The sequence below is a fragment of the Fistularia commersonii genome, chromosome 30 (genome assembly GCF_037954325.1).
Source record: "Fistularia commersonii isolate RoL2024-O1a breed Wild chromosome 30, RoL_Fcom_v1.0, whole genome shotgun sequence".
NCBI lineage: Eukaryota > Metazoa > Chordata > Actinopteri > Syngnathiformes > Fistulariidae > Fistularia > Fistularia commersonii.
The window spans coordinates 7,384,099-7,408,410 of record NC_141313.1 but is presented as its reverse complement, the minus strand read 5'-3'; the positions used below and the strand labels follow the sequence as shown (position 1 = coordinate 7,408,410).

General features: G+C 42.4%; 2 protein-coding genes across 2 annotated transcripts in view; both read right to left on the bottom strand.

The window, feature by feature from the left end:
- pum1 (pumilio RNA-binding family member 1) overlaps window positions 1–10,259 on the bottom strand; it is a 41,204-nt gene extending 30,945 nt beyond the window's left edge. Inside the window, 1 exon segment of the mRNA XM_086178122.1 lies at window positions 10,114–10,259. Coding sequence (XP_086034248.1) covers window positions 10,114–10,259 — 146 coding nt within the window.
- Window positions 10,260–12,689: 2,430 nt separating this feature from the next.
- Window positions 12,690–21,576, bottom strand: nkain1 (sodium/potassium transporting ATPase interacting 1). Its single transcript, XM_086177972.1, has 8 exons — window positions 21,185–21,576; window positions 20,585–20,990; window positions 19,033–19,170; window positions 18,858–18,938; window positions 17,093–17,290; window positions 16,545–16,605; window positions 14,593–14,674; window positions 12,690–13,555 (listed from the first exon to the last, which is right to left on the bottom strand). Exons 2-8 carry the CDS (start codon window positions 20,636–20,638, stop codon window positions 13,546–13,548), a joined length of 624 nt encoding a protein of 207 aa, XP_086034098.1. The 5' UTR covers window positions 20,639–20,990; window positions 21,185–21,576; the 3' UTR covers window positions 12,690–13,545.
- Between the last annotated feature and the right edge of the window lie 2,736 nt (window positions 21,577–24,312).

Below are 24,312 nucleotides of genomic sequence, written 5' to 3'. Positions count from 1 at the left end.
TATAGTTCTGCTGCAATGCTAGAACTCCTTTTGCATCATATTGCTAAACTTATTTTCAAGAGATCATGCAACAGAATGCAAGTAAATCTGTAGGAATACAGTTCACTCCAGATTCAGGTAAAGAGACAATATACCCAATTTAATTAACAAAGAAGTAAAACTGATTCCCTACAGTGTTTCTTTCTGAGCACCTGTGTTGTTTCTTGAATTGATCTCAATGAGGAGCAGGCATATTTGGCCTCTGGCAAAATATCATCCCCTGCAGAGCCTTTTTTGAGCAGTCACTTAGAGCTAAAATTCTTTTCAGAAACTTTTCAGAAAGGCGCAATAACTAACCACGTTTGTCTGAAATAAAAGACTCGTCCCTCTGGTAACAGCATTACAGGAGTGAAGTGAGTTATAGCCCTATCTGTCCCTACATAAATTTTATAATTAGAAAAATAGATAAAAATCATAGAGAAAGACATGGCGGGTGTGTGAGCCATTGGCACAACACTGCATACTGACACTGAGTTGAATGTATCTTACACAAAACACTTGCACACCCCTAGACAGGGGTTTGATTAGTGTGCTTTAGGGGTGTGCTTAGTCATAGTGTTGTAAAATATGTCAATTAAACTGAATCAAAATCCGACATGGCACCATAACACACATGGTCATCATATTATGCTCACCTGTCCCAGGTAACTTGATATGTTAAACATACAAATCCAGATCTCGTCAAGTTTTTTGTTTTGGAAAAAGAGAAAGCACGAGACCATTATCAGATGGTAATACGTGAGTATTTTGGATTCGAGGCAACGGATGTGCAACATGCTAAAGGTGTTGTTGAATCGCCAGTGGTAAAACAATGGCCCCAGTTTTACTTCAGGGCTTGAATAATGTCAGGTCAGCTTTGTTCCATTCTCCCGTGGTGAGTCATTTAAAACAAATATCTATATGAAGGCACTGTGACATAATAAACACTTGCACTACCTTGCAAAAGACTTGACCGTAGCCATGCATCAAGAGCTTTGCCCACCGCTGGATGTGCACAGATTTATGATCCACAGATACTTAAGTTTTCCTTTCAGAAATTTACACCAAAAAAATGGCACACAGCTTAAAAATTTAAACAATGCAGAAACTGTGCTGCAAAGTGCAGAAACTGTGCTGCAAAGGGCTTCGGAGCCATCCTCTGTAATGAAGGGGAACGGTTGTGACAAAGCTCCTTTAAGGGCAGCACTGCTACAGGACGACTCCTTCCAGTGATATGGAGATTGTCCCGCCTAATGGAAGGTACACGGTGTTAACATTCCCAGTGCAGAGCAAATTCCTGTGCCATCAGAGTGAACAGCGCTGGGGTGCAGTGTGGTCATATGTCAACACTCATGCCTAAAGCCAGCAGAAGCTGACAAACTGGTTTCCTTGACAAAAGAAATTCTTGGCCACGGTGAGTGTTTGCAGCATTGCCGGGGAATAATATCATTTCAATTTAGTGGCGGTTTTTAGATGTGAAACATAAACAATTATTGGCTAAAAAAATTTGTTAGGTGAACAATAGTTTCATGTTCTGTGTCATGTATACATTTTTTTTTCCTCACGTACTAGATTCAGAAATTGTTTTTGAGGAAGTAAAATGCTTGAAATTAGCAAGGATACGGTATGTTATAGCAGACTGGTTTATAGAAGAGTCCTATTCCCTAAATTGAAGTTTTTTTTTCTTTTTCACAAATTTGAGAGCCCAGTGAAGCTAAACTTTAGTATTTGTAATGTAGGTAATAGGAAGAGAGAAGAGGGCAGGGCTTCACTCAAGCACAGTGAGAGTCACTTGAAAGCCAGCAGGGAACTGGCTGTGGGGAAATTGTTTTTCTTTCAATAATGATAGCCCCCTTGCAAATAAAATGTCAATCTTTTGAAGATATTATTGTAAACCTATTTGTCAAGAGAACATTTTCAAAAAGAAAGCAAGATGTATTAAGCCCCTCGTAGTCTGAGTTAGTTTCAAGCTTCTTTCAACCAGCAGCAGGCATTAGTGATTTTTTTTTTTTTCCAAGCTTTACTGTTAAAATGAATGGCTACAGTGTTTGCTGAGGAAAAGCCTTGGCTTTTAGATTGCATCAGTACATGAAAATACAAAACCATTTAAGTTGAAATTTTAACATATCAAATGTTTTTGATCATGACTTGATTGCATCAAAGTGAAAATGACAGTGGAACTAATTTCAGTGTGAATGTTTAATAGAAATTAATGTATTTCATTTATTTCTAAGAATTCTGTTTATTGATTTAATCCCCAAAAACTAAAAAAGGGCTGCCAATAGAAAATAGACAATTTTGGTAGACTTTGAGAAATATTTCACAGCATTTACAAAAGCAAGTAAAAACATTTGAGGCTATTAGTAAAATCCTTCTCAAAAATCCTTGTCAGTATATATCACGGTTTTTAATCTTCTCGCCATAGGTACAGTGCATCAGTGAATAATGCACCAGTGAAAGTTATGACATTGTACAGAATATTGCCCATTCTAATAATAAATCATCAAGGTACATACATGCAGCTCAAACTGAAGAACAGACCAGTTATAGTCATCTATTTGTATGACTTCTCTGGGTAAATCCTCTGTGATTTACTTCGCATTCACAAATGGCTCTGTGTCAAACAGATCCTCCTAGCTTGCATGCTGAACCTCCACACTGGAGTCATGTTTGGAATCTTATTTCACATCAGCTGTCACAGCCCCTCTACCTGCAGCACAACAAGACACACTTCATGAGAAACACACATCCATCATAATACAATGGGCCGATCAGCAGAGTTTACAGGAGCTGCAAAGGGAGGCAAAAAACCCTCCAAAAATAGAAATTAAGAGTCTTATTTGAAGAGGAGAGATTCGAATGTAATATTTTGACAGTTCTGAAACCACCAATAAACACTAACCTTCAAAAGTATCTTGCAGGCTGAGCTTTTTTTGTTATTCTCCCTAGAAAAATAACCTCCTGTAGAAATGCCCTCTAACTCTGAGAGATGCAGTCAATCTACTGTCCTGACTACACTGTCACCAGGGAGCAACCATCAGTCCAAGATGACCTTTGTGCCAATCATTTTCAGCTCCTTTACAACAAGCTGCTAACCGACATACTGAAAGACTGAGCCTACACTTTGGAATATCGGTCACATAGACCTTTCTCTATATGATGCTAACCTCACTTTCTGTGCTGAGCCTTAGTGCATCTCTTCAGGATTTTAGTATTTCATGTTAGGGCCAAACTGCTTCGCCTCAGATAATGCAATCCATGTTTTCTCCGCATTGTGTGGATTGAGTTTCTGTTTTTTTCTGCTGAGCCTGAGTTGTTGTCATTGCTTTTGCCATTGTTGACTATTATGAAATAGTTAATAAATCACTCTGGGCCTCGACCAGGCTGTTGCTTCACTGTGCAGCCTGTGGAAAACTCAACAGTGAATAGTTACTCGCAGGAAAAAAAAATGAACGTTCAACTGAAAATACAGTTTACAAAGACTTCACCTTGTTTTTGTCAACGTATTTGGTCAGATTTATTTGGGTAGGTTTTCATTTCTCGTACGGAATTTGCTGACATCTGCATCATCTTATCTCCGCCGGGAATAACAAGACATATTACAACAGCGTTCTAACTGAAATTACATCATGCAATAAGCCACTAAGAAGGTCACATAAGTCTAACTCTGGACCTGATAAATTGATAGATTTAATTCCATACAACATCCAATTACATTTATAAAGAGGGATTTACTATGAATGTGCAAAGGCAAGAGAATGAGACAGCGTCATGTTTACGTGGCCAAAGTAAATAAAGTGCATTATAATTCTCGTGAAATTTGAAAAACTGATCAACAACAACCAACTTCAAGCTTCTTGAATAATGACAAGACTGATAGAAACAGTTTCCTGAGAAAACTAAAGAAGAGCTTGTGCCTCATTGAGAATATGCAAAAAAAAAACAAGAATATTAAAGATCACGTGACTTATCAGTAAAAAGCGCCTGTTGAGCAATGAGACCATAACCAACTTTAAGACCTATCTCAGCATTTTCTTTTCCATCCACCAAAAGAAGTTCCAGGTCTCTAGAATAGCGTAGTGAAGAACTTGTTACCCAGAAAAACAAGTTGTTCAAACTATAGTCCTTGTCAGACAAGCACTGCAAACATGGCTTTACCTCATCGTCAGCCAGCTGGGCTCTCTATCTAAAAGCAAATAGAGCACGCAGGATCAGAAATCCAGGAGCATCTCACCAGCAACCTCTCTGGTCTTGAAACAACGTCATGGTAGACCAACTCACACCAGGGGGACTCCCGGCAAGACTCCATGCTGATGAGTTTACAGTGGTGTGAAACAGAGATTCAAATATGTGGCTAAAGTGATCTCATTTACAGAATACATTCATTGCAAATTGACTAGTGGTTCTGGTTTTCATGGATGCATTGTCAATTTTCAATAGTAATGCAATGACGATAGTTCAGGGAGGGGAAGCCACCAATAGCTGGGCCCATGACGTAATCTGCTGTGAAAGTTGTTAGCTTAGGTGTGCCTCTGATTGAATGCATTCTCAGGCGCAAAATGGCACTTTATCATTGTGTTGGCAAAAATCTTTCACACAAAGACATGGATTAATCATCCTGTCTGATCAGATTTTTTTGCCATTTAAGTACATATTGTAGAATTTCAAACAAAACAGACCTTCTCACAGGGCCAAAACTACCAGACCAACTTGTGGCTGTCCCGCATGGATTTTCTATTTCTGAATGCACACCTGCTCTTACTCTTTCAACTACATGACAACAGACCTGTGAATAGCTTGATGCACTGTACTGCACCAGATCATTCTGCTAGCATGCTAAATCGACAGACAACAAAGAAGAAATACACATGGCAGCTAGCTTTAGAAAAAGTCACAGCAGGGATGAACGGTAAAAAGGAAAAGTGGGATGTTTTTGTCCCTTGCCGATATGTTGTCGGTGTCCACAAATATAAACATCCCACCTATTCAACACTGTGTCGTTCAACAAGAAAACTCTGATCAACACATTTTTGGCAAACAGTTCCTGTGTCACATACTAGGGCTATGGACAGTTTCATTAACCACCTGCTTGCTCACAGGCAAGCACATGAAATAATAGTCAGCTAGGGATAGCTGTCTTTTTGCGGTAAGGAAGAAAACAAGGGGGTTTGCATACTTATCTCATTTAAAGTTCTAGGGAGGGCAAAACATTGTGTTACTAGGCTGAGAGAGATTTAATGGAAAACAAAATAGGGAGGACAAACAATTTTTCAAAAAAAAAAAAAAGACCTATCACCTTTATTTTAGTTGGGTTAGTCTTCCTGGGAAAGGGAACTTGTGAGTGAGATTTAATCTCCCGAAAGAAAACCAACACACGACTGAGGCAATGACGATACAACATTGCCTATAGGTTGTGGAAGCAAACACTAACCACTTCAACTTAACTGGAACATTGATGTAGCCAAAGCACCTGGACATAAAATCGCTGGGGGGGGAACAATTTTAGAAACCATTTTTTTCAAACCCACAGATGTTGTGGTGCCGGCTGACTTGAGTCAGATGGTCACTGCAATGACTATTAAAGGCCCAGCAAGTCAAAACACTGTAATGTACATAAAAACATGGTGCCAGGTCTCAAAATGTCGATAGCATCAGTGGCTTACAAAACATTCATTCATGCATGTGTTTCCGAGGCTGAGTTTTGCATTTTTAAACATGTGTTAAGTAATATAAGAATGTTTGAGATATGTTTTATTTACTACATTTAAGGCAGGATATTTTTGGTCCTGTGAGATTTCATTTTTAACAGTTTCAGTTGTGATTATCCAATTTACCCAACTTTGGCACAAAATACATTTTTCAAAGTTCATCTCCAGTTCCTATCTTAAAGGAGTAATATATTGCTGAAAATAAAAAAAAACCCTCAAGGTCCATAGTAACCTCTACCTTCATTCCCATTTTGGCCTAAGGTTCAGCTCCCATGTTTTCTGCACCAAAAATCACTTCTTTAGAAAGAAAGTTTCTTCAAAATTACATTTTTACAGCAACTAGTGTCCGTCAAGAGAATCTTGCACGTGACTCCAAATTTGCAAGACTGTGCAGCTCCTATGATTTTTCCCTTCTGTATACATAGTATTGATAAGAATACTGATAATTAATATTTTAGGTACATACAAAGTGGTTCATTCCTAGAAAAGGAATAAATGAAGCGGGTGGCGAAGCATCATGCAAAACGTTACTGTCATGTATCCACTATTTCTTTAAAAACAAAAAGAACATTCAAATCTCTTTAGCATGAATCAAATGGCACAGCCACAAAGCACACACCATCATTTCTGTGTATCATAGTGCTCAGATGGTACTTGGAAAAGAAGAAAAAAAAAAGTATACGTATTGAATATGGAATCACTCAACACATGATGTACATGAGTAGACTATCTGCCAACCAAAGTTAGTGAAACATGCTGTCAGGGCATGAGACAGACATTGCCCCTGAGTGTATTCTATTGTTATCATCATTCCAAGGACAAAAAAAATATATGGCGAGGATGGTTGGGAAACTTCACGGAATTAAGTCGCTAGGAAGAGCAATTTCCTTTTCTTCAAACGGAGTCAACTGCAGAATTGAGGTCAAAAAACATTACTATGAGAACATGTGCGTGTGTGTGTGTATAGCAGGGATCCAGATTCAACTATTCACTACTTTGACAAAGCACAAGTTGGCAGTGGGACTTAAACGTTGCTGTGCATCTTCATATACTTCTGAATAATGTTATGCTAACTGAAACGACTGAAATGGTGACCCAGAACTCAGACTAGAGGAGGGGCTTGATGTGGAAATTACAAACATTGAAAAGCATAAAAGGTAATCTTGTATTTCTTGTTGGCGCAGCTATCACTGTTGGGGGCCCATTCCCCTGTGAAAAAAAACAAAAAACACACCAAAGACTCGTCTGAGGACACACTGCAATTGCATTGCTTAGACCACATTCAGAGGTGGTCTAGGCGCCATGAACCACATTCTGTTAACACTGTGAACACAATGCGTCCTGGGCGACATTGAGGGAGCTCCTAATCCCCTGATTACCTCTGTCTGAGTGGTACTCACTTGGACAGCAATGTTGGGCATTTTATCATTTACGCAAACAGCAAACTGCAAGGTGCCAACAGAGAGGTATTGCAAACATGAAAGACCAGACCCAGTCTTGCCAGGCATCCGCCATCAACACAATCCACCACAGAAGACAAAGATTATGAGTGTGTGATTTTAACCTGATACGAGTGGTCTCTCATCAGGTGTTACTGTTAATAAAAAAATGACTTGAACAGGTTTAGAAAGAAAGTATTGCCTAATAGAGATAAAATACTGTTGATTGGGATACTGGGTGGGAGACTGAGATCCAATCACAAGTGACAACTGAGAACAAATGTGAATAGGAATGTTAATACCAGGGGTAAACTTAACCTCAGGTTAGATAGTGTTGACACCTTGAACTGACATGAGCAACAATGAGTCAATGAGGCTCTGCATGTCGGTATTCATACGTTTCGCTTAATTATCAGCCCAAATTATTGTCATCAAATCTTGCTTGTTTTGTTTTACGGTGTGGTGACTAATCAAACCATCCCTAATGGGTTATAGTATCACTGTGGCAGCTTCCTCCTTGAAACATGTGGTGCCAAATAATATGAGGGTTCAATGATGTCATTCTGCATAATGATTAGCCATGTGCTTCTCTTAAGATTATTATTGCTTATTTTTGTTTCGTTTTCTTGTAGATTTGATGTGCCTATTTAGACAAATATCAAAGCATGGGACAGAGTTTCATAATAGATTACATATACAGAAACATGACGGTTTTGCAATATTTTCCATGTTTTTAACATTGTAACATTATTTGAGTGTAATTTTCTAAACGTACCACGCTGTTTGAGTGCAACAATTAGTTGACTTTATTCAATTAGTCAAGATTACTGTGAATGTATCTTTTAAAAAAAAAAGGTTAAAAAAGGTAATTAAATGGACCTTGGTTATGGTGCCTTTGCAAAGTAAATATAACTTACGCACACCAAAATAGTTGTAAGACATTTATTACCCATTCATAAAGGCTCACACCAATAGAGCTGATGTAACACAAGAGTGCATTTTAAGCTGTCAGCGCACTGATTCTCGCATTCTGGAGGAAAATATTCAGTTGCACAGTCAGTCTGTTAAAGATGTGCTTCATCAACTTGGTGTTGATATTGGAGACAATAGTAAGTAATAATGTTTGACTTGCATTGTATCCAACAATACATGCCGATTGGAAATGAGCTCTTCAGTGCTGAAAACATCTTTTAATGGGAGGAATATGTCTTGACAACACTAAAAATTAGTAATAATTTATCCCTTTTATTAATCCCTGTGGGGAAATTTGTTATCTGCAATTACCCCATCATGGATGAACCATGAGCACACTAGGAGGAACCAGGAATCGAACCGGGAACATTTGGTTCCGAAGACGATGGCCCTACGTCCTGCGCCACGCCGCCCCCAAAGCAAGTAAAAATAAAAACAAAAAAAGGCTCCAAAACACTAATATACTGCATTACCTGTTACACACACACAGGCACCTGTGTGTCATGCATCAGGTGGAAAATTTTGAAAGTGTTTTGGAGACTTTCACGACTGGGTATTAAGCGACAAAATAGTGGTTCTCTGTGTCTGCCGGATCGGATTTTTCCCGACATTGAAGTCTGGCATTGGCATTGAGTAGGTTAAGTGTGTGGCGATAAACACCAGGAAATATGCAATAGGACGACCATTCTCTTTAAGGTTACAGTCAACAGTGGGCACGGCAACCTCATGGGCTGTCAGCAGTAAGAGGGATATAATTACTATTTTACAGCCTCTGCTTATTCAACAAGCTTCAATCTGCTAAAATTACCAGTTTGACATTAATGTCTCTGCAGGCCATGAAGAAATCACCGGCAGCACTTTACGCTGAACCACATGCAGTAATTACCTTTCCAAGAGACCGTGTTGCATTACGGATCTCCGGATTGCCTCTTTCCCTCCAGTCTGCCGGGAGCAACACACCCCCTCCGCAAAGACAAAAGACACGAGTTTGCAGGCAAAACCGGGAAAGCACAAAAACTAGGTGCAAACTTTCTCCCTCCACCACCCACCCAACCGACCCCACCACCCCACACACCCCCCCCTTTCCCCGCGCCAGGTCTTCGCCCATCGACCGGGCAACGTTAGCTCATCTATCCCTTCCCCGAAGAGCGGCTAGAAACCCAGGTAATGCCGAAAGAAACACCCGGAAATCCACTCCGCTCTGCTAGTCAACGCGAAGCAGATAGAGACTAAGTTGGAGCAAACACCCGGAAACGAGCGCCGTGTTCCATAATCAAAGTGGGTTAATCATTACACAGTACCGGGGATCGATCCACCGCATACCGGGCACAGACAGGGGTGTGACAATACTAGCAGGCAAACCTGCAGCTAGCGGGAGGTACCGTTGACGTGAGGTGTCCCGGAGACCCCCACAATTTCTCCCACGGCAGACATGACACATCAAAACCACCGGAAAAAAATCACGCCGGCATCGTGAAAAGGTGGTCGCGGCAGCGAGCGGAGGGGAAGGGGGGGCCCGGCGTGCTCTCACGCCAGCCTCGGCTCTGTTGTGGAGGCTCCGCTGCCCGTGTCTTACCAACAATAACACGGCCTCCCGACTCGAGCGCCGAGCCCGGGTGAACCGGCGGCCGAAACACGGGCTCCGCGGTGTTCCGAGTCCCGGCGGCGGCGGCGGTCCTCTGACGCCCTGGCCGTCGCCGTGGATAGAGAACCGGGCCGGGCGACCTGTGGACCGAACCCGCGGCCCCGCGGGTCCCCGTGACGCGGGTGCTAACAAAGGCCCGAGAGCTGTCTGGAGCGGAAGACCGACACAACGGGAGGAAGGAGGCAGTCAGGAGACAGGGAGGCAGTCGCTTCTGCCTCACAAAATACCCCGCTTTATCCGCCGTCAGAGCCGCCATTGCGGCAAATCTCGCACCGGCGGGGGACTATGCAGTCGGGCGGGCTATCGCGACCGCGCGGCGGCCGGTACTCACCGGCGGAGAGGGTGGATGGTCGCGGATTTCGCCCCCAGTTTCTCTCCGACACCCCAGGCTTTCAGTCCGACAACATGGCGGCTCGACGGTGGAGCGGGCGAGAGCGCTGCATGATGGGAAGGGATGAGAGAGAGCGTGCGGTTCATTGCGCCAACCGGGAGGGGAGGGTCGCACCGGCCCGGTCCCTTTGTTAGACTGTGTGGTGCATTTCGACTGGCTTTTTCTTCTGACAAAATTCATTTCAATCGTATAATTTCCCAGTATAAGACGCTTCCTTTTTTTTGGTCACACAATTTTCCCTGCAGATCCGGAACACAGCGTTTTCTTATAAATAAAAAAAAACAAAAAACATCTTTAACAGGGCTTACAGTTATCGAAATAAATGTGCGTTTGAGTTTTCATCGACGAATAAAGGGTTTGCTGTTGTATCGCTTACAAACGCACCGATAAGCATACTGTACACAATGTACGTGTCGCTACGGTAACGGGGGAGACTGGCAGCCATGGCAACGTGCTGCGACACACGGCAACCAGGAGCGTGTGTGTGGACGCTCCGTTTCACCACTGGAATGCGAGCGGACGGTAACCGGTGTGAGAGTGTGTGTGTGAGAGAGAGAGGGAGGGGGGGTGGTGGCGTTGAAGCCCCCCAAAAAATACCGCCGCCAGCTGGAAATGTGGCACCGGTGACCTCAAGGCTCCAGACCGGAGAAGCAGCCGCTCCGGATCGGCGCGTGGATGACGTAATGCTCAAAGATTATGGCTGCCCTTTAAGAAAATCCATAATAGTGTGATCATTGTTACGGCGGGCTACTGAAGACACAGAGGCAGTCACTAAAAATAGAAATGTATAAAGTATTTATACCTCAGCATTACTTACTTAGCGGAGAGCGGTAGATTTTATCATCCATTAATGTTAACATATATACCTTATATGTGTTTAATAGGGATGCTTTAGTTCAGTCTCAGTACATTTCTCATTGCTTCTCTTGTCGACTCTAATTTTGCATGTTAACACAGTAACTGACTATTACAACATTGAATGCACACTGTATCGAACGTGATGAATAGAATCAAAAGAAAACATATCCCTTCATGATCACAGTGCTGTTTTTTTGTAAAAGTGGACAATCTTTTATTGAGCGGCACGCCAATGAAACCCTCCTTGTAGAATGTCAGGTCACCGGTGTGTACGGATGATAATCTCCCAACCTAATCTAGTAGAAATGTGTTCAGTGCCACCTAATCCCAATGTCGATATAATGTAATCAGAGCTACGGCCCAAACCACTTAATTTATTGAGCCTGTAGTCATTCTTTTTGACCGATGAATGTAAACACAGAGCACAGATGTCATGTTTAATGTAGAAAGTGTGTTTTTATTATTCAAACTTGACCTTACATCCAATAAGGCAGTAACCTCATACCTGTTTCCCTCCTTCCTTCTTCCCCATCGTCAGTTTGATCAACAAACACGAATCATGTCACCACACATGTTCATCTCCAGATATCCCGTATCACCTGGTGTAGATCAGCTGATGCGCTGCAGGGTTGCAGGGAGGTAGGAGAATAATGGGTAGAATTATATACAGATGGGCTAAAAGAGCGCAGCCGGGAGAGAAACAGGTATGAAAAGAACCTTACCCCCCACCACCCCCACCCCCACCCCCAACCCATCCCCTAATGCAACCCCATTTTCTAAATGCAACCAACAAAACAATCATTGGCTGATTATTTACATGCACAGTATCATCCCCTGCCCCCTTCCCCATAGACACACGCCTGATGCCAAAGCCATCCGCATACAGAATCAACAGCAAGACAATCAACTGACTTTTAACTCGAATTTTCCTCAGTCGTCCGAAACTTGTTGACTAATTTTCAAAAGATCTTCTAATGAGATCTCATACAGCAATACATTGATCCCAGTAACAAGTATTGCGTATCTAAAGTCACATTAAATAGTCATTAGAGCTAATGCACTCCTGGCACTCAAATCAGTTACTTCAAAATGAAAAATAGCAGGAAATCCAGTTTAAGTTGTTTTGAATTTTACTAAAAGTTTTTGCATTTCGAAATGTGAAGAAAAAGTGAGCAGATTCTTGCGCAGGTGAAAAAATGTTACATTTTACTGTGTGTCCGGCTACATAACTATTCCAATATAGTCACAAGTGTGAGAGGACCAAGTGCATTATCCAAAATCACAGGAAGAGCAATTTTCAATGGTACGTAATGTACCGGCCAACAAAGGAACAATTCTGTTACCCAAGCCCTTCCACACATGAATTTTATGACCTGGTTTCTTGAAAAGACCATCTGAACTATCTTTGGATTGTGCACACAGTGGGGATGTTGTCTAGGGTGTCATCAAGGGCCAATGGACAGTTTTCACCACTTACATATATTTTAAGATCAACCAAATAATCGAATAACGGTGAAAATAACGACCAGATTAATCAGTAATATATGAAATGCTAGTTACAGCAGTCATTGTAATTATAATGCATCTAAACAATTACAGGTTTTTGGGGTATATTGTTCAACCCAGAAAAAAATCTTGGATTTTGGCAAGCTCAATGGATTTTTTTTTTTTTTTTTGAAACTACAACAAAATATATAATGTATTGCCTGTGAGATCCTGTTCTTTCCTCTCTGCTCTACAAACTCTGAATTATTGCCTGAGCAGCCTCTTTGGACCGCAAGTTCAAAAAGCTAGACTGTCAAGACTGGTTTTCACTCTGCAGGAGGAAGGCGAGATGGCTTTAGGAACAGGAATCATAAGACTGCTCTAGTATGACATCACCACGTTCTAAAACAACAACATGTACGAGCCGTGCCTTTATATTATGTGACCCTGCCCACGTGCCCACCCCCACACAGAAGAACCCCCTAAAAATGCACGGGGGCACCAAGTGGTCAGAGTCCAGGGTGCAACCACAAAGCACCAACAAGTCTTACTCTGAAATTACACAGTCACACACACATTTAATACACACACACACACACACACACACACACACACACACACACACACACACACACACACACACACACACACACTTGTGGGAGTTTCGGGCGCTGGCAGTTGAGTAGAATGTGTGTCCTGTGATTTGACAGAGGTGTCCACAGCTTCCAGTCCTTCACTTCCTCTCTCCTCCTTCATTCTATCTCACCACCTGGCTAGCTGGTTCTTCCCTGAGATCCGTACATTCGATTCAGGGCTGTATTTCTCGTTCTCAGACACACACACACACACACACACACACACACACACACACACACACACACACACACACACACACACTCAGACCGGACGGTGTAAGTCCATTCCTCGGCTGAACTATCAAACACAGGAGTGAGTGTTATCAGGCCGACTGCCTTGTTCCATCCACAGTGACACTGTCAGGGATTGGCCTGAGGGGGGCGATGCCATCTGTTAACCGGCCCTAGGAGCAGAGGTGGTAAAGGAGGGATTGATGTCAGACACCAGTGTTGCAGTGAACATTGACATGACTGCATGAAAGCGTCGCTGGAGCAGCTTGCCACATAAGGTTCAGTTCATGCATGAGGAGGCAGCAATGTGTGACAGCAGCAGGGACTGACACCCCAATAATAATAATAATAATAATAATAATAATAATAATAATAATAATAGATAATGAAGTCACTAATAAATTAATTATCAACAGCTTGATTATGAGCCAGAACTTAATATACAAACAAGTTCATTTGCTAGTATTCAAATGCAGTTATAAATTACATTTTTCTATAAGGAAAATATCTTCCACATATGAAAAAGCCATACAATGGTCACATATTAATTAGACGAACATTGAAGGGTCCTTGAGCAAGAGACTGAATAGTCCCCAATAAGGATGGCGCCCACCTTAGTGGCGCCACCTTGCTGGAGGTTGACAGACGCTTTGAAAAAAGGTGTCCAATTACTGTATAATGACAAATTCCAAAATATTTTGGAAATTCCCACACAGACATAGGCCTAAAATATTAACTAGATGGATGGTTTAAATGTTTTTAAGATTGTACAACTTTAGTAAAAAAACAACTGGTAAATACAGACATTAGTATTAATCACATTTTGTGCTCAACACTAATTACGATCTAAAAATTTGATTTATAAGCCTCAACTTCCTTGAATTATTTATTTCATCTCTTACAAGGGGGCTCTGTCTTCAGTGTCATTATTGTGTCAGCAGAATTTTGCAAAAGTAATCTCAGGCAGATTTTCATATTAATTGAACAGAATGTTCAATAAGAACAAAAGACGGATGCACTTAGCTCAGACTACTTTGAACCACCGTGAGAAAAAAAAACATTTTTTGTTAATATTGTCCAGATGAGACACAATATGTCTCCTGTGACTCTCCTCCTTTACAGCACCCCTTGAAAAACATAACTTCAAAGCTAAATTGTAAAAGAAGGCTGAAGAAATACAAAGATATTAGATGTTATTTTTGTAACTCACGTGTAAAGAGGCTGCAGTTGCAGATGAGAGGACTTCTGAGGTGGCTGGTATCCGTACGAGTCAAAACCACCGATGAAATCGACTTCATGAGCAAGATGAAGAGATCAGATAAAATTGTTACATTTCCCATCATACTGTTAACTTTTATTTTCCTTTCAGTGAAGATTTCTGTTTTGACATGAAAACCTATTGAGGCGTCAGACCAAATCACGCTCCTTTTTCTAAACTATAAACCAACTATGACATCAGAGCGGACAGAAATTACCAAAAAAAACTCATCACATTCCCTGCTTGTGTCACCATGGCATTTTTCCAATCTTTTCCCATCACTGTGAACTCATCTGGCAATAGCTGATTAAGAAAATACTCTCACATTTTCAGCTTCAGCAGAGTTCTGTTGATAAATATAACAGATTTTGCCCGAAAGACAAAACTTTTCAACAATATTTATATATGTTTATATTACTGCAAAGGGACTGTCCTAATGGAGGCATGAAGAAGGAAGAAAATCATTATGATTTGCTTAAATTAAAATGTGTTACCATTAAAATCATTATAAACCACAGTTGGTAATAATTTCTGTTTCATTTATTATTGCAAAAACATTGGTCTGTACAGCGGATATGACTGCCGATTAGTTAAAAAAAAAAAGCCTCCAGAATACTGCTTCAGACAGTCACAACAATTTTACTTCACACAATTGAATATACTACAATATTACATGTCAGTCACAACTCTTTAAAAGGAGCAAATTTAAGGGACACTTGCATTTTTGTTCACAAGATGTGATTATTCACCAATACAGTGTTTTTGAATTGGTTCTCTGGCCAATTGTGTTGCAATGTTGAACTCTGCATTATGTCAATGAGAAGATACACTCATTTGCATGTGACTTCACAATGGTTATCTGGCATTGTTTCACTAAGATGAGCACTAGTTCCAGCGTAATGCACATATGCAGATGATGTAATTACAATTAATGGTAACATTCTTTCATTATCTATACTGCTCATCCTGCACTCAGGATTGTGAGGTGCAGCAACTTATCCTGGCTGTCCTTGGGCGAGACGTGGTTCACCCTCAACCAGTTGATCACAGCACCACATACAGAGATACACAAACATTTACCCTCTCATTCACATGTCTGAGGAATTTAGGGTCTCCAACGAGACCTCCTGATCGATGGATATTCCATCTCGTAATTTTTATGCATATCTAATATTTCCATCTGCTGCCTCCTTATCTCCAGTTCAGAAGAATGGGAGCGATATATCATTTTGTCCAACAATACGATTTATTGGCAAATCATAAAAGTGCACAAGAGGTGGATATACAATAAACCCTTCTATAGTTATTCGAGTGTTGGGTAGACTAGATTCATACTGTTTAATTATGGAAGAGCGTAGCGTGACAGAGTACTGCCACTAGGAATGAGTATGCACTCAGGCTGCCATGAAGCCTGGCTCTGCGGTGAACTGGTCAGTGATGTTGATGTAAAATAGACTTTGCCATGACACTGCGTCCACATCGATTTCGTTGACATCAAAATAATGATGTCATATTTCAGCCCCGAGACGCTTTCTTTCCTGTTTGCTTGGAGTTAAACACTCATGTCAAGTACATAAGGAGTAATATTCAGGCAGACAAGGCACACAAAAGCTGACAGACGAGCTTCAGCCAGTGAGCAGACGGACACTTCGACTGTGGGAATATCCTGCTCTAATAAAACACGCACTCACACATGAGCAGCACTCAGCTCACCCAGAGGGAATCCTCTACCGTGATATTGCTCAGCCTGACTCAGACAGGAAACTGATGACCCAGCAGCCCTCATATTTAAAAGCTAACACAAAAAAGCCCTCTTGACAATATGAAACAAGTAAACCTAATTGGCTGAACAAGGTGCCCGGAGAGGAAAAACAAGACAAATTAGGGGAATAAAAAGCACTCACAGCTGTCCTCGTCATCCTGGAAGACTTTGCTCACGTAGCAGGCGTATACAAAACCAAAGAGCTGTTAAGAGACGAGATGGTCAGAGAGAATGTAAATTAATTCTCTGGTACTCTCTGGGATCACACACAACTTCATAATGTTTGGATTTTGCATCTAGAATCGAAAGAAATATATTTGTGTTTGTCAGATTGAGCCGAAATAAATGAAACGGGAAGCAATGTTGAGTGCAGGGGCTGTGAATGGAAGCTCTGTGACCCGGAGAGCCAAGGTGGGCTGTAACGGGCGGATCCAGGACACAAAGACCATGCCTATCATAGAAGCTTCCATGAAGATGTCATATTTTGTAAGGAACAACAAATACGTATAAATATCTAAAATAATGTGGTGTCTACAACTTCACAATATTCTATGTACTGTAATGTTGTGAAATCCAGCTGTCTGTTAAAAATCCGTCCCTAATGCTGCCCCATGTACAGCCTTGCACGCCTGTTCCTGCTTCAGCTTGGTTACTTTCATTGTGTCATAGGAGACACTATTTGATACGTACTGCCAACAGGATCTGAATTGCTGAACTCAACACCTCGATGTACTGGTAGTCAAGAAGACACCCAGAGACGGTGATGACGTGGTGGTCGTCGGGGGCCAGGTGAGAGTCTTGCACCGCCGTCACCAGGCAGCCGGGACCATGCTCCATCCACCATGAACGATGAAGGGACGTATTAAATGTCATGAGGAAGTCCCTGTCCTGAGCACACGAGCACATCCGCACAGTTGAATATTTTTTGAACTTCCTTTATCAGAAATGCGTCAGAAAGCATTTGCAGCGCTGGATGTGACAGTAGAAAAATCCAAACAACAAACCATCCTGGTGTTCAAAAGGTCAGTTATAGAGTAGCTGACAATTGGGTATCCCTGATCACACATAAGTCAAAGGTAACTGGATCAGCTGGCAATTTGAGGACACATCCAACAGTCTTATGAGCAAACACTTTTATAAAATCTATGTGAGTTACCATATTGAATTTTAAACGTCAATTGCAACCATTGACTTTTCACCATCTTCACCATCCACTTTTATCTTAAATTCTTCAAAGTGTAACCATTTTACACACCACTTCATCGCAGATGATAGAGGAGGCGTTTGCGGGATCCGTGTAAAGCGTGATTGGGCGCAGGTCAGTTTATACACTGGACTACTGCGTGTTCCTGTTGTTCTCCACTGCTGACAACCAGTGTTTTTGACAAGATATTATCATCATAATATGATGAATGACTTTGATGAACATTCACTACAAACACTTTTACCTCTTATGGTTCAGCTCAGAGCTTTGCGTATGCCCACATGACTAATTTATGCATATTGTGCTTCTTTGCTTTGTTGTTTGACATCATTGATGCAGTGCTTCTCATGAATATGTATAATGGCCTTGATTCACTAAACTCCATCAGTGGCCACAACCAGAAAATGCATGTTGACCTGTCAACTTTTGTTATGGTAATTGCATAGAATTATAGTGGTAACACCAACTAGCTCTGTGTGTTAACATTCATATAGTTGCTGTTTTGCCACGTCCAAGTTCCTCGACCAATTAATCTGCAACGTATCAAAGTTGTGACTTGTGTTAAATTCACTAAATCCACTTTTCTTCTTAACCCCTCTGGGAATGTGAATTATTTTGGATGTAACAGAGAGACTCGTTCAGGCTGAAGACTGGGTGTTGTGATTTGCAAAAATTGATCCAAACGGACACATGAGCTTTTTTCCTTGTACAAACTAAAATGTGCAACACAATTTGAAAAATGTTTTTGATCCAAATACTTTCGCTTTTTTCTATTAGTCCCCGAGCACATATTTCAGGGTGTAATTGCACACGGTCATTACAAAATTCCGTGCAACCAAATCATCAGACAACAGAGTGTATCTTATTGTATTCTGATGAACAAAGAGGTTATTATACCAATATAAATAAGTGGCACATAGCATCCTCATTTGCTTTTACCATTAGGAAAATATTTTCTCTGATAACTTTATATGTGAGTTCTTGAAAAGTGCATCTGTTAGGCCAAACAAGTCAAATGAACTCCTACTTTTGTAACATGGAATTTGATTGAATGACTGGTTAATAACACTTGGAGCAACAATACCCATTTTATGTCTATTCTGGAAGATATCTGAAGATGTGGTGAGTTGAAAGCTTGGAAGTCAGAAGCAAACATAGATCCAAAAAAATGGGCCCAAAGAAAGGTAATTGTTCTGTTTGGGGGAAATATTGTCATGCTCCCCTGCCTTCTGCTTTAAAAAGAGAACATACCTGAGACAGGTTTCCAACCTCCAGGTAGAAACAGATGATGAAGGAGTTCCAGCCCACCCAGAGGACCAGCCATACTGCATACTGTTAAACAGGCACAGATCATATTCAGTTAAAACAGTCTTGACATGAACAGCTGGGACATCAGCTGTGACATAAGAGTGATGGATTTACTCACAAAGATGAGGTATCTGAAGCGGAACTGCACGGTGCCGAACATACCCAGGATGACAGCCATTATATGCAGGAAGTTGGCCAGTATAGGAGCCCACTGGTATCCCAGAAAATCAAACACCTGCCTCTGAAGGGCAGCCACCTGGTGGTCAAACATCCGTTACAATATGTACGGACACATACACAACACTTACAAATACAAACAATGTACAAGTAATCAAGGTTTCACACACACAGACAGGGACTGGGACACACACGCACATCTGCCGCAGCTGTTTCCATGGTAACTGCCTGGAGTGCCAGCCAGTCCGATGAGTGCAGAAAGAAGCGAAGCCCCCAAAAGCTCCCCCTAAACTAATGAGGATCTATGGGCCGAGTCTCCCTGGCACACAGCAACTCATCAGCTTGACAAACAATAGCTTGGACAACACGCCCTCACATTGCTGCTGGCTCGCTTCAGGAATAGCAGATACTGTCTCATATTACACACTTATTACATTTAGAGTGGTAGACTCGAGTTATTTGTGGACACAAGGAGCGGCTAACTTTAACTTCAGAATTGACACCAGATGGTGACCGGTGCCTCCTTTTTCCTCATGTGCCTGAGGTTCACATGGTTCTGCCAGAGCGGGTCGATCACTCCTCTCACAACACGCCATGTTGACACCAGTGCGCCCCCCTGCCCTGCTCCCTAACGACACACACACACACACACACACACACACACACACACAAATGCTCTGCATGCAACGTGCTACAGCCCTCCAAGCAGCTGCCGCTCCAAGCTTGTAGTGTGACTGAACAGAGAGGGCTAGACAAAAATGTCCGCTTGCACTGTGTGAGTCTGTAACACGCTGCTCTAATTATACTTTGAAGCTCTGTGGGAGACGCCGCCGGGGCCCAGGCATCCTGACACACAAATACACTCACCTGGATGTGACTGTGGCGTCTCTTACGTAGCCTCATGCTTGAAGCTAAGTTTTCAGGCTGACATTTGTTACACAGAGAGCTCCTAACATTCCATCGCTAATTTGTACAAACTGGGATGAACCAACGCCGGGAACATCTTTCACAATCACTCACACTCTCAGTAAGTTCTGCTTTGTGTCTCACTTACCCACATGTGGAAACATGTGGGTAAGTTTAATCTTAAAGTCTGTGTATCCTATTAGTATTAGGGTGAAAAGTGAGTTAGAATTCAATAAATGTGAGTAATTTCCATATATAAATCATTACAACTTTTGCTTTTTTTTTTTAGAAAGCTATCTGTACTTTTCCCCCATGAATTCACAGGTCCAACCCTACGTTCTTGGGGGCACAGCAGTGTAGAAAGGGGTTTGTGGGTGCACCGGCGACAATCACATTACTGTCAGTCGGTAAAGTCTTACGGCACCGTCCACCCCCCAAAAATGACTTGATTCAAGAAAAGGGGGCCAACGAACAAACACATTTAACGAAACAGAACTTTGGTTTGGGGATTTATTTGGAAAACCAGTGGGGTTGACTTATCCGTACCTAATATACTGGCAGGTGACTAAACACACACACACACTCACCAGCTGGAGGGAGCAGATCACCAGAAGTGTGCATCTTCCATCGCACTTCCCCATCTTGGAGGGCTCCGGACGCGGCTTAGAGCCGCGGAGGCTCCGGGGGAAAGACGGGTCCCCGGTCAGATCCAGAATGCCTGGCCGTTTCAGCTCACACCATTCCCGGCTGAGTAGACCTGCCCAAGGCCGCCTCCTCCTCCTGCTCCCGCAAGGCTGGTCCGGCGCTTCCACTCACAGCGGGTGACCCATTGAGGCGGCTAGTTTTGTCGGTAAATACCAATGACGAGGTTTTTTTTTCTTAAAGGTAGGGAAGAGGACCGGAGGGGTAGTGGTAGAGGTGGGGGTGGCATCCACTTCACGCCGGCCTGCTGCGGTCAGACCACCGTCAACAACCGAATCACCTCGGCCACACCTTCCGGAGAGGGGACACACAAAGGCACAAAGAGAGACGCGAAACTGTCATAATCCGCCCCGGGCTACACACAGAAATGGGCATCATATGATACCGGATCACACTGGAGGAGGGGACCGACCCCGCGGAGAGATTCTCCCGACGCCGACTACACGCAGGCGGCTACGGACACAAAGCAGCCCGTTGTGACTCACGGTTTTCTAGGAGCGGAAGAGCGCCGCTACCCTCCCCGCCGCCGCCGCCGCCGCCACCGCTACCGCTACCGCGCCGTCGTCGTCGCCGCCTCACTCCCTCGTCGTCCCCCCCTCCGAGCCCGAACCCCGGGGAAACAACTTAAAGAGCGAAAGGCCGCTTTCTGCCGCCAAACCGTGCTCTGGGGTGCCGGGGCTAAGGAGGGAGGGGGTGTGGGAGGGCCGCTGAGCCCCGTCTGCGCCCCGTCTGCGCCGCGTCTGCGCCGCGTCTTTTGTCGATAGCCGGTGCTGGGGCGTGCGCACGAGGAGCCGGGGTGAGACACACGCGAGGGGGTGGGGGCTCGCGGGCTCCGCGACCCCCGCGAGGAGGAGCTGCGCGGAGCATGCACACCCGCGTGCGCGACCGCGCGTGTATGGAAAGCCGGCGAGTCCAAATTGGAATTCAATGAATTGAACCACAACAAACAATATTTACCTGGTGTGGAAGAAAAACATGTTTTTTTTTGTTTTTGTTTTTTTAAACAAGCTTCCAGATGGGGAGATGGGGGTCGCTTTCAACATCGCGAGAAGCTATAGAACAGCAGTTTGTTTGTTTTCTCATTACACCCTGCAGAAGCACACCCAACCGTAAACCCAGTACAAACCACAGGAAACCCAGTTATAAATCTTGGGTTTTTCTTTTTCTTGCCAGCATTTTACGGAACGATCGTGTCAGGGTGATATGATCAGCACAGTATGTTAGGTGAGGCCTTTCAGACGGGGTGGAGTGTGTTTCTGTGTGTGTATTGAGGGGGTGTTCAACACAAATCACAACACAAGCACAACACAAGTTCTCAACTCGTCTTGCATTAATGGAGATCACATCCCAGCTCTGATAGATAGATAGATAGATAGATAGATAGATAGATAGATAGATAGATAGATAGATAGATAGATAGATAGATAGATAGATAGATAGATAGATAGATAGATAGATAGATAGATAGATAGATAGATAGATAGATAGATAGATAGATAGATAGATGTCACTCTATTTATATTGTTGTTCAGTTCTGGTTGTGTATTTTTCACCCTCACTGTTGCCCATTGTCATCCCTGATGTTTTTGTTGTCCACTTATCTGCTGTCTATTTATTCGTGTATTTTTTTGTCCTGCTAAATCCTTTCTTCTGCAAGTCTATTTATATTTACATTCATTAATATTCATATTTATTTCCTATTTTGACATTATAACTGTTACACTGCTGTGATAAAGGAATTTCCCCAATGGGGATCGATAAAGTTTATCTTATCTTAGATAGATAGATAGATAGATAGATAGATAGATAGATAGATAGATAGATAGATAGATAGATAGATAGATAGATAGATAGATAGATAGATAGATAGATAGATAGATAGATAGATAGATAGACAGATAGATAGATAGATAGATAGATAGATAGATTCAGTCATTCTATGGTTATTCTGAAAGAGCTATAAAGCTTGGTGATGTTGTGATTCCTGGTAGCGCAAGAAGTGACAAATCAGAAATAATTAGTTTGTCAGAGCAAATATCAAATGTAAGAAGTACAAATGATATGACTGTATTACATCAAATTCATATTGCTTTTACTTTTTTGAAAAACTTGTCAAATGTTGTACTTCTCACAGTTGACAATAGATGCTGTGTGTGATACACATACACATTTTGAAAGGAGATACTATGCTTTTAAATTTATTAGCCAGTTATTGCAGTATCAACTTTTAGGACACCATGGAAAGTTATTATAACGGCAGATATTACAATTGTCTGGGGAGGTCTGTGTTTTCCGGGAGTTCGACAGTGCACTTTCCCCCGTCTTCTCTTCATTTAAAAACACAAAGTCGAATTTCCCCAGGTTTAACGCTTATTTAATTTAAAACCCCGGGTGTTTGGGCCTTCCTGTCGGCCGTACCAGAGCCGAGCACAAAAGAAAAAGGGTGGAGGAGGTTCGAGCAGGCGAAAACAATAACAAAGGCCTGTGACCCCCCCCTCCCTCCCAGCAGCCAGCAGCCACCCTCCAGTGCACATCCAAGCCAGGCTCTCCACTATTCTGCCTCCGCGGCCTGCGGTGATGCAGAGCGGAAACAAAGCGCCATTGCTACCGGCAGCACCAAAGTCGAGCTTTCCGATAGATAAGCTACTACAAGAGGCCGATAAGCGACCTTATCGCAAGATCCATGACAGTCAAAGCAAAACAAGCCTCTACTGTGGTAACGACATTAGTGCATTTGGCTGTTTTTCGCTCGCGTTTCTCCCCGAGAAATGTTTTTTAATAGACTTCATAATCAGGCAGAAACTATAGGGCCTTTATATCTCCACTGCTGTGCACAGCGTAGTCAGGACCCGGTGTAGTGGGGGTGGGAGACACAGGGGGGCCCATTGTAAGTCATAAGCCCATCGATGATTTGGCATTAGACTTTCATATGTGTTTAGCCCCTCACTTGTGTTTCATACACTCATTTCGATTTACATTACTTCTTCATCCCAAGTGTATTGGGTTATTGTAAATAATATTGTAGCATTTTAGTCAGGGAAACACCCGGGTGACAGTAAAATGTCCGTTTAATAAGCAATAGCTGTTGTTGGCCACAGCCACACCACACAAGCCTGCAAAACAACTGTTCCCGCTCAATTCCTGGTAAAAAAAAAAAAACAGAATTCCTTGCACCCCAAACCACACCCACAAAATTCCCAGCAACCCCAAAATCACACAGAAAACAAGCATCAACATAAACTCCAACATTCGTGACTCGCTTTAATATTAAAGCTATTAATGGATCATGTCTGCTATCATGTCTGCAAGCCCAGAGGCCTCAACTCTGGGCTTGCATCTGTCCAGGGTTTCCTCGCCACTTTTGCCGAGTGCTTACTCATGGTGGAATATTTGGTTTCTGTAAATCATTTTGAAGAGCAGATTCAAACTTTGGACATGCCATCAACACCTGTCTTGTGATTTGAAGCTACATAAATAATATCTGATTTGACTGCTCGCTGGTAATTTACATTGTCTTGGAGGACTCACTGGTGTGGCCAGGGCCAAAAATATTTTCTAGAGCATTCTTTATAGTTGTTTTTTTAATCTGCAGCAGTGGTTGATACCGAATTGT

Excerpts from the sequence above, each read along its gene's own strand:
- nkain1 (XM_086177972.1), bottom strand. The coding sequence starts at position 20,638 with ATGGGGAAGTGCGATGGAAGATGCACACTTCTGGTGATCTGCTCCCTC. Across the intron at positions 19,171-20,584 it reads TGATCTGCTCCCTCCAGCTG|GTGGCTGCCCTTCAGAGGCA; the intron begins GTGAGTGTGTGT and ends TTTGACCACCAG. Across the intron at positions 14,675-16,544 it reads CCAGGATGACGAGGACAGCT|TCGATTTCATCGGTGGTTTT; the intron begins GTGAGTGCTTTT and ends TTGCTCATGAAG.